At 33.1% G+C, this 11710-nt stretch overlaps 1 protein-coding gene across 1 annotated transcript; it reads right to left on the reverse strand.

Moving 5' to 3' along the window:
• Nucleotides 1-1080: 1080 nt before the first annotated feature.
• LOC149560202 (cyanidin-3-O-glucoside 2-O-glucuronosyltransferase-like) lies at nucleotides 1081-3336 on the reverse strand. Its single transcript, XM_089827576.1, has 2 exons — nucleotides 2353-3336; nucleotides 1081-1479 (listed from the first exon to the last, which is right to left on the reverse strand). The coding sequence occupies exons 1-2, from the start codon at nucleotides 3334-3336 to the stop codon at nucleotides 1081-1083; spliced, it is 1383 nt and encodes a 460-aa protein (XP_089683702.1).
• Between the last annotated feature and the right edge of the window lie 8374 nt (nucleotides 3337-11710).

Raw genomic sequence — 11710 nt, forward strand, 5'->3', positions numbered from 1 at the left:
GATACTCAAATATGATCCAGACAACCAAAAGGAAGAGATTTTCTTGGAAACTAAGTTAGTTGGGAAGAATTTTATTCATTGCAAAATCATTGGATAAAGAACAACTGAAATGTAGTTCAAACCAATAATATAATATAACATACACAATTATTTATTATTTATGATAACTTATAACACAATATCTATTTACATGCAACATATTTACAATTTTCTTGGCAAATGTTAATTTCATTAGCTAAAATATTTATCTATGTTGACATATTTCCTCATCTTCTTAGAATTGTCTCGAGATCTAATCCTCTATAGGTCAAATTTTGTATATTTAAACATGTGGTGAAATTATGCTTGAACATTTTTATCTGATGGATAAAAATTAAAATTGTAATATGGAGGACCTCATGAAATGTATATTATATCCTAGTATTTAAAAAAAATTGGGATTTAAAATATTATAGACACATTTTCAGATGACATTCTTATTGAGGTAGTCCTTAACATTTACAAAGATTAATGCATTGAGAATAATAAAATTACTATTTTAAAACACCATATGTCGTAAAAGAACTAAAGCTAATATGAGACAATTCTTACTCATTACTGAGATGAAGCCTTGTGTTCATGGATATTTGATTATGTTAAAAATATCTATATTTCTAATGCATGCATTATTCATTTGATTAAAACCAAGCTGAGTATATCCTCTAAAAACTTACTTGTAGTTTTGGTTAGTGCTAATTGAAAAAAAATAATTTAGCACCATAGTTTCATAACACTACTAAGATGGAAGATAAAAGAAAATGCATTTAGGAAGTAATATATTCTATATGTAGAACTCATAGAGTGAAATACGTAGAAAATAATTTTTATTATACAAGCCTTCTTACAATTTCTCAAACACATACACAAACATATGGTTGTGTATCTAACAAGAAAAATTACTTACTACAAAGTAAGCACAATACAACAATCTAACACACTCAAGCTTGTATGTTGTGGAGATGATAATAGAAAACATCATTCACCTCCTTAACTTTTCAAATACATGTGAGAATAGAGACTATGCAAAGCCTATTGACCTAGTTATTTATTGAATGCTTTAAGAATGGAAACAAAGTTTATCATGTTTCTATCACTAACACCAAAATTATTTCTTTTCAACATGTCACTTACTTTTGTGACATTAGATTTGATTTGTTCTCCTTCTTCTATCATGAAAACTTTAATTGCATTGACAATGTCCTCCTTAGTAATATATCCATCATCTTCATCTCTACTAACTCCTACTCCCATCTTGAGGCCTTGCACAAGCTTCGCATTCAGCCCTTCCTCAAAATTCATTGGAAGGGTTATGAGTGGCACCCTGAACCTTAGGCCTGTTGTAATCGCACTCCATCCACAATGGGTTAAAAGGGCTCCAATAGAGACATGATTCAAAATGTATGATTCTGGGACCCACTTTGTCACCATCAATCCCTTCTCCTACAAAACAATTTAAACAATTAGAATAGATCTTCCAACACAATCTATTCTTGTTCCTCTATGAAATAAAAATGGATTATTATTCTTTGAATATAAGAAAATCACATACAACTCTTGGAAACTTCAAAATTGGCATGCTTGATACACTTACAAGATTGACATGGAGATTTCATGACATACAAATTTAGATCGAAGAAAATTCAAATAGCTAAAGTTAACTAATTATTTTCAAATGTTATTTCTTTCTTAGTGTGTGACTCTAGGGGTTGTCCAATTTATGCTAGCATAAATAATTACAAAATTTCTTCAAACACAACATATTCTTTCCATTTTATGAAATAAAACAAGATTGTTCTTTTATGAACATATGAGTCTTTGAGATCTCAAATTGACGTGTTTCATTCTCTTAATAAATTGACATTGAGATTTCATGACATATACAAATTTAGATAGAGGCAACTCAAATAGCTAAAGTTAACTATTTATTTTGAAGGTTTATCTCTTCCTTAGTGTGTAATACTAGAGGCCATGGAATTCAGAGTGGCTTAAACATCATAAATTAAGACTTGATTCATAGGTTAAAATCGTTTCATTGGCAAAATTGATTTATTTCTCAAATAGTAATATCTTCCTCAGTGTGTGATGTTTAAGAGTGATCCAGTGATTTATTTTTCTAAAAGTTAATTTCTTCCTTGGTGTATGATGTTTAAGATTGGTCTAGTGAGAATGACTTATTAAATAGTCAAAATTGATTTATTTTCAGAAACTCATTTTCTTTTCTAATGTGTGATGCCTGATATTTAGAAGTTACCACTGAGACCAACTAAAAGTATTAAATAGTTACAATTGACAAGTGAATAAGGAACAATATACCCCTAATTGATCTCTGAACCCTTGCGGCAGATCGTTTCCAGCAGGCAGAAACCAGAGGAACGGCGCGTTGCTCTCTCGCAGTCCCATTGCAATTGTGTCGAGCTGCTGGCGGGAGAAGACGCACTCGCTGCCGAAAGACAAGACCACAACGGAAGCGGCGGGCTGCGTATCGAGCCACTGCAAGCAAATGTCATCAACGCTTGGTGGCGATAGTCTAGGCACGAGTATTCCAACGGGGAAAACCGGCCGTTTCACGAGGCTCTGCAAATACTCCACGTAAACTCCTTCGACCTCCAAACAAGTATTGCACGCCACCGCCCAACTCTCCCGCATGGAAACGCTGGACCTCTCGGCGACGCTAAGCCCTCCATCACGCTTACCATACATCAGCTCCGTTGCCCTCCGCGCCTCGAACAACGCGAGGTGAACATTGAGCGAAGGGAATCCCGGCGGAGATACGGTGAGATCCTCCGCGCTAGGGTTTCCCGACGTGATGTCATGGTGACCTTGGAGAAAACTGAAACTGGCCACTCCCGATGGGAGGAACAAAATGGGGACGACGAGATTGTGCATCTTGGCAGCCACGCGTGGAACCCAGTGCTGCAGGCAATCGTACATCACAAAGTCCGGTGACAGCTTTTGTAAGAGCTCTTCGAAGGGCTTCTCCAATTGGTCCATGCCGACTGTGAGCAAAGGCAGCAGCACGGCGGATGACTCGATGCCCGTTGGCAGCCTCTGCACGGCGGGCATCGCCAACTCCACCAGTTCTATTCCAGCTGTATCGGACACCTCGGGTTTGATTCGTTTCATGGTGAGTGCAGTTGAGACAATGAAGATGTTAAGGCCGTGAATGGCTAGGCTTTTGGCAAGCCCAACGAAGGGCATTATGTGACGGTGGAGAAGCTCGGCAGAAGGCATTGTGTGACCGTGGATGTGCCCAGGAAATATGACCGCACTAAGGTGTCTCTGCATTTCCTCCGCCATTGTTGGTGGGCCTCAAGTTTTTGAGCTTACAAAGTACAAGCACTCTTCTTTTAGCATGCTTTTATGGGCATTTATTGACATTTTTACTCGAATCATGCTAAACGTCTTCCATGTGGCTTAGCCAGGAAAGATGTCTAGCAGTCGTTCCCAATAGCTACCCTTCCAAATAATTGAGGAGTCTTGCACAAGTCTCCCTTGGTAAATATTGCATGTGCGTTGTTCACTATTTTAACATGTGCTTATGTCAATTTGTTTTTGCAATTTGATTTGTATAGGTCAAGAGATTTTTTTCCATGTTGGGTTGAAATATCTATGTCTGTGTTAAGTGTTAGAATTGTATGGTTATTCTTAAATATCATATACTAAGGAAGAAATTAAGCTTCAAAAAGAAAATCATTTTTTAACTATTTAACACTTCTAGCTTAGAAATCAAATGTTAGTGTATGATATTTAAGAGAATTTTATTTCTGTAAGTTGTTTGTTGAAATGTCCTAGACAGCACTAGGAGGTCTAATGATGGCTAGTTGTGGATCCTCTCTAATTAGCGTGCATAAAAAGTTCAGAAGAATAATATCACGTAGTATTAATAGTTGATTAGAAATGTAGTAATAGTTGATATATTTTTAACTTTCTTGTTGTTAATTGGTCCATTTGTACAAGATGGTAGTATTTTTTTTGGTGAGTTAGGAAGTGAACACAACTTAGCTAAGAAAGATGTCTAGCTATCCTTCCCAAAATCTACCCTTCAAAATAACAAATCTCAAAAGTCCTGCACAAGTCTCCGTTGGTAAATATTGAATGTGTCTTGTTCACCATTTTCCCATTTGCTTAGATCAATTTGATTTTGCAATTTTATTTATATAGGTTAACAGATTTTTATTTCTCTAAGTTGTAGGTCAAAATGTCTTCATCTGTACTAAGTGTTTGAATTGTTAGAATAATCTTAAACATCATATACTAAGAAAGAGAGGAACCTTCGAAAAATAAGTCAAATTTAACTCTCTAACATTTTTCATCTAAAAATAAACCTTTAAAAATGATGTTTAAATGATCTGAATTGTTATAATTCCATTTTATCCTACTTTTTTCCCACATTAACCTGTTTTTGTTATACGTATATCAAACTTTCTTGCATTGCACGTTGTCCTTGCTAAGTCTGTTTCCCCTTATTATATGAAGTCTTCAAACTTCGTCACTCCAAAATGTTCTTTTTAAATCCCCAACCCTACTGTTGACTATGCTAACAGCTATGCGAGTGGTTGAAAGTTTGGACTATAATGCACTTGTGTCTGACAATACATGGCAGAACATCTAAACAGAAACTTGGCTAAGGTCGATAGATATTCTAGTTGTATTTGCTTATTGCGATTAATAGAATGTCTTAAAATTTTTTGAGCGAAATTACAAACAAGTAAAAATATAAATGAACGAAAAGAGAATTTGCATTGATTCGTAATATCTACATACAAGTTTAACAGTTATTCTTGTCAAAATTCATCTAATCAATTCCAACGACTTGAAAATTAAATTAACCACCAATCTTCATGCTTTTCTTAGTATAGGACAATATGTAGAATTCAAAAATATAATTTATTACTTTACATATAAGACATAGCAGCTATGTAGTTATTTTCTTATTTCAGATGTAATATATAATATATATATATTTCAGGAATTTCAAATAATAATTTTTTTTTTAAAATTGTATTTGTAAAAAGTATTAATTTCATCTTCAATTGGTTAAAGTGAATTTATTTTGTAATTATTATTTGTTTAATATATATTTTAATATTAGCGATCTAAGTTCATCTAAATAATGTTTTAAATTTTTTTTTTAAGATGGACAAGAATTAAAATCATATTATATTAAATTTGTATGAATTTTCTTTTTTATTATTGAAGCTGCCAAGTAGAGCTTAGCAAATATGAATTATATAAATTTTTTTTTTTTTAAATGCAATAAATCATATATTTATTATAAAAATATTAGAATATAAAGTTCAAGAATATAATTAAATTTGCATAATATGAATCATAATTTTAAACTATGGCAAATCCAACTTCTCCTCTACATGTTCCATGGTGTCAATAATAAATGACTAAATTTAACCAAAAGTAACATTGTGATATTCTATTAGGATTTAACATTGTAGTTTTTGAGTCAAACTCATTGACCCATATATCATGAGTAGTGATTCACACATGAATCCATCTCTCATGAGAATAAATGGAACACTTAGCACTCATTGGATCTTGTTTTGGGTTCACTAGGATTTTTTGTGGTCGAAATTTCAAGTTACCTTGGTAGGAACCTGATACCCTTAGCTCTTATTGTTGATGCACTATTTTATTCATTGTGGGTAATGGTTATAATAAGTTTGATGAAAAAGGAGTTGGATGCCTTTTCATTAGGGTGCTCACGTAGATCCAATGAGTGCTAAGTGTTCCATTTATTCTCATGAGAAATGGATTCATATGTGAATCACCACTCATGATATATGGGTCAATGAGTTTGACTCAAAAAGTATAGAGTTAAATTTGATAGCAATATCACAATTTGACATGTTGTGGAAAATATCTCCTACTTATCAAAAGTAACATGTTTTAAACTAATCAATAGATATTTGATGCCACTCTATGCTAGTTCCCAAAACAATATGCAAAAGAGAGAATTAAAAGTATCAAATAAGAGTCTTAAATTTCTAGATAACACTTGCACACTCTCAATTCTAAATTATTTTTTAAAAATGAATGCATGCATTAATTTAAATATATATATATATATATATATATATATACATATACATATATATATATATACATATACATATATATATATATACATATACATATATATATACATATGTATATATATGTATATATATGTATCTATATATATGTGTGTGTATATATATATATATATATATATATATATGTATATATATATATATATATGTATATATATATATATATAGATATATATATATATATATATATATATATATATATATATATATATATATATATATATATATTGCATCAAGATTGAGTATCTATCAACACTAATTATATTTGTCCTAGAGATTCCCAAATCGAGAATATAGTGATTACAAAGAGACCAAAACTCATATGAATACAATTCATTGTTTGGTGCTAGAGACAAAACCAAGAGCTCAGGCAAAAACTATTATAAAGATTACCATCACTGATCTACATCCAAAACTCCAATTCAGACCGTGATATTAGAAAGACATCTAATGCACGTGAAATCAGAGACCTTGAGCTACATACATTATCTCAAAAGAACAAGTGAGATCCATAAAAGAAAAAATATGCAAAATCATAGAGAAGTCGTGATTTACTATCAAATAGAATATGAGAAGGACTCAACCTTATTCTCAATATATTCTTTTGTCACAATATTAACCAAGTTGGGGAGATCAAGGAGGTTAAGTGGGTAGAGAAAAGAGTTAATATAGTACCCAAATTAATGGGATAGTAAGTTAAAAAGATTGCCTTCTCTATAAGTATGCATGATGTAACATTTAGAGATTGAATCAAGAAGAGACCATACTTGATGTTTAATACATGCATTAATAATAATGGATGAATCCCCTTCGACGTGAAAGCGATTTTGCAAGTTCAAAACCAGAAAAAAGGGCCAAGAAAAAAAGGGCCAAGACCTTAGCTTTGTTATTAGTACACTGAGGGAGTAAAGATGATTTCACTTCAGTCACATGACCTTTAAAATCTCTAATGACTATACCATAGCTAGAGTTGCCTAGATTTCCTAGACCATCAAAATTGAGTTTGAAATAACTCTCACTTGGAGGAATCAACAATTCTCTAGACTTTTGTCTCCAATACTCTTCTTCTCACTTACATAATTCAGATCACTCCTCTTCCAAATTCTTCTATCTTGAATGCATGTCAAAATTTAAACCATGTAGTAAAATATTCTCATTAATCTTGGCCATTTTTGCTTCTACTACCATTTTCTTCTCAAAAATATTTTTAAAAATAGGTTTATTCTAGATCTTGATAAGCCCTTTCACATACTACATTTTCTTGTGAAACTAAAACATTTTGTTTCCTGGCTCTAATGGAGCATCCTTCCACTGTTGTTTTAAGAAACCATCAAAGTGGGGATGATGATACCATACACTTTCAAACTTAAAAGATGGTCTAGAAAACTTAGTAAGAGGGGAATCTGATGGGGAAATGAACAATTAAATAGGGAAATGGCTAGATTTTGAATATGGTAGTATATCTAATTGGATAGTATAATTTTCCAATTTCGAACATTGTGAACACAAGAATCTATCCAATCTAACTGCAATATAGTGGAACCCAACTCTTCTATTACTCCAAGTGAAAGATCCAGCTTGTGGGGGAACATCAAATAGAGCATTATTGTCGAAAAGTCATTAAAGTCTTGGGTAGCTCTAGGAGGGGAATAATACCTCCACACTTATCCTTGGGATGAAGAATGACATTAAATTCACCACCAATAATAAATTTGGCACCTACTGATTGCTGGATAAAACCTATAAGAGTACACCATAAACTTTGTTTATTTGATGTAGGGGTAGGGCCATAAACATTAATCGAATGGAATGAAAGTTCATAGTGTTGAATGGATAACATTTTCCAATTAGTTTGTTGATGACGATGTTGAGCCTTGATAGTCTTAGGATTCCATAATATAGCAAGGCCCCCAGAAGCACCTAAGCTAGGAACATGTGAGGAATTCCATGTTGACCAACATCCAATAGATTTTTGAAAGTTATTTATTGATAGCTTTGTCTCCTGAAGCAAGACTAGATCACATTGGATAGAATAAAGATACTACTTGATCCTATTACACTTGTCAAAGGAATTAATGCCCCTAAAATTCAATGAGAGGATATTCATAACCAACAAGGAGCACTCTTGGAACTCCTTGTCAATCATTTAGAGGTAGGAAAATCATCGTACAAAGTTGACTAGATCCCTGCATCAACTTCATTTCTAGATTTTTTATCTATTGAAGGCCTACCCCTAGGCTTAGGAGTTTTATTAGTTATAGGAGATGATGAGAGGGGGTGATTCTAGCATAGATAATTTCTAAGAGAAATAGAAACTAACATTAGTAAGAAATGGATTGGCAAAGTGGGACCTAGTTGGACCAAAACTATCTGTTTGAGTAGGATACTTTTTGACTGCCAAGCCAAGATCTAAAACATTGATAAAGCCCTCCATCCTAGGTGAAGGGGGATCCAATTTAAAGGGTACATTATCCTCAGGTACGCCATGGAGCTTGTTATCTTCATCAAAGAATTTGGGATGAATCCATACACTACAATCTACTACTAAAATTTGGGCATAGTTAGAAGATAATGAATGTCCTTGGGAAACTAATGTAGCTTCTAATCTAGACAAGAAAGAAAGAGGTTGATCATTAAAAATGATCTTGTTAACAACAACATGCATCCAATAAGGATAAATAACATCTTCTTCATTGGCTGCTAGACATATAATTGAAAGTTTAGAAGATGTCGATGATGTAAAAAGAGACGGATCTAGACTTATATATGTATCTCGAAGAGTATTCCATTTAGAGAAAAGATGGGTAAAAAAAAACATAATTTTTTTAGAAAAATAAGAGGAAAATGACACTAAATTGGGAAAATTCATAATAGAGAAATAATTCCTCAAAAAAGAACACTAGGAATTATTAGGACTCAAACAATCTCCGTAGGATTGATCTTTTTGTGTATAACAATGACACTTTGGAAAATGGTAAATAACAAGATTTACAAATGAGAAATGATATGGTTCACATGACATTTGGGCTTGAGATACAGAAGCATCATTAAGGGCAAAACGAATAGACTGTGTCCTAAAAGTGCACTTCAGTAGGTCAAAGTTATGATTGCTACAAACTATCAAATTAAAGCAACTTGGATCTTAGCATTGATTAGTAAAATGACCCAACCAACCTGCCATCTTAAATATAGTCTCTGCATCCTAAATAATAATTGTTTGGTTCAAACAACCATATTTAGATGAAATAATGAAGGAAGAAGGTAATGGTTGATTTAGATTTAGCAAGGCACAAAACCTTATAGAAAGAGATGGTTCATCAAAAGGCACTAGATCACATTAGATGAATACCCAAATTTTATTTTCTATTAATTCAATGATTTGTAGATCTCTATACTCCATTGGTAAAGCAAGAAGCTCAATCAAAAATGGCATAAAATCATAGGCTGTATGACTAGGTTTAATGTTTGGAGACCAAGTGTTGGTATATATTCCCAACCTTTTACAAAACCAACTCTTAATTCGAAGAGCATTATCCGGACAAAGCTTAGAATCAAATATAGCAATAGAAAAAGAGGACGCATGATCAATGTAGAATAAATTAGTAACACCATAATAGTAATGCTTTTCCCAAGAAAGAAGATCTGCAACTAGGAGGAAGGACCAAATCTTACCAATCATTATTGTGTCGAGCATGTAAGAGATCTATGGTTCAGTAAGTCCATCTTCAATCACAAGAAACTAGGCATCACCATCTATGAGTGGCATTTGAATTGTCTAGATTATTATTGGGACTAGTTGATCTTATTGAAGATGTAGACCCCAAATTTTCTTTCCAAACTTTGATAGGCTGATTTCCCATAGATTTTTTACCTCCAAGTGAAATATTATTGGGATAGGGCAAAAATTTTGGATTAGTAATGGGGACATTATTTGGCCATAACACATATGAAGGGAGTTGGTAGTTGAAATGTCTAATCTCCTCACTAGTTTTAGAAAAAATAGGTGTAGGTTGCTAAAGTGACCCATGAAAAATGTCAAAAATTGGCTAGATCTAGGGTTTGGTAGCCTTGAGACCATATTTTTTCTTCTTTGTACCACATCGACTACGGCCAGAGCCATATGATATGTTGAAATCCCTTACACTTATTTTTCCACTATGATGATGAAGAAGAGGAAGATGAGCTTGGTTCAAAAACCTCCCATCCACATCAAGAGCTCTAGTCCTTCCAGCCCACTCATGCTTAGTAGAACACTCAACAATTCCCCTTTCACTAGAGATCTAAATCCATTATAGTGAATCTATGTCTTGTGAATGAAAATATATTTTCTGCATCATCAGGTGTAATGAATCCATAACCCTTTTTTGAATCAAACAACTTGACCTTTCTAATCCTTTTCCCACTCTACATCATATTTGTGTTTTAGTAATCCAATTAAAAAATTTAGTAAATTTATACAAAAGCATAGATCTTAATTTGTTGAAGATTGTAGGTCTTGATTTCCTCACATGTAAGTATAGTAGGAAATTAATGATTGATAGAAGTCACAATTCGGTATCCTCGGCTACAAATTTGATTCTAACATTCCTTGATCCAAACTAATTTTTTGATGCAACTTTCCATAAGTTGATATGTAGTGCATGTGCCTTTGCATCGACTCCCTATGCTCTAGGCCTTCAAAACCCTAAAATTGGCAACTAGGGTTTTCTCTTGCCACTCTTGATCAATAAAATGCATCACATGTCAGGGCTCTATAGAAATGGCAATGGCGAGGCTGCTATATTATGTGGCCTTGCATTGACTCCATACTATCCAAGCCTTCTAAGCCCTCAGGCATGTTCGAATAGACAAAGTCATTGGAATGGACCAAGTCCACACCATTCTCCTATTGCATCTAAAACTGTAGTTAACTCCACCATGTGTGTGCATGATTTAATATATCTTCAAACACATGGCAAGGTTGTTAAGCATTAGTGTTATCACATTAAACCATCTACATGTACGCTCTAAACTCTTCATTTGTAGCTGGAAGTCCTCTATTTATAGAGGCTATCTAATCTATATTAGTGTGCAACTAGAGTAATAAAATAATCTTGTTATCTGTTGTCACCATTTTCTTTGTTAGTTCTATTTTTTAATATGGTATTAGAGCTATTAGATTTTTTGGGCTGTGATTTTATTTGAGTATGTCAATCTTTGATTTGTGTTGATTCATTAATCTTTTCTCTAACAAGATATGACATAGAAGGTATGTTGTTGCCAAATAAAAAGAAAGGTTGATCATTGAAGTCAATGTCTAGAATGAAGAGAACTTGTGAAGATCAAATTAGTGATGATTGTAGTAAGAGGTGCATTATTGGTTGTGCCTGACACCTCAAAAGTTTTTTTATTTCCTCTCAGTTTGATATATTGATGAACCATGTATTTGAAAAATATTCCTAGAGAACTAGCGAGCATAGAGGCTGGGTACCCATGTGAGTCAGTAGATGGATTATTTTTCATATGGACTCAATATTATTATGCATGAGAAAAGTTTAGAGTTAGTTTCCTCAATATTGGAGCAATAT

The sequence above is a fragment of the Cupressus sempervirens genome, chromosome 4 (genome assembly GCF_028749045.1).
Source record: "Cupressus sempervirens isolate cs-2001-9-10 chromosome 4, ASM2874904v1, whole genome shotgun sequence".
Lineage (NCBI taxonomy): Eukaryota > Viridiplantae > Streptophyta > Pinopsida > Cupressales > Cupressaceae > Cupressus > Cupressus sempervirens.

Bases quoted from the DNA above. Each gene is read 5' to 3' on its own strand.
- LOC149560202 (XM_089827576.1), bottom strand. From the start codon at position 3,336: ATGGCGGAGGAAATGCAGAGACACCTTAGTGCGGTCATATTTCCTGGG. The intron at 1,480-2,352 runs GTATATTGTTCC...ATTGTTTTGTAG, and splicing joins GGTTCAGAGATCAATTAGGG to GAGAAGGGATTGATGGTGAC.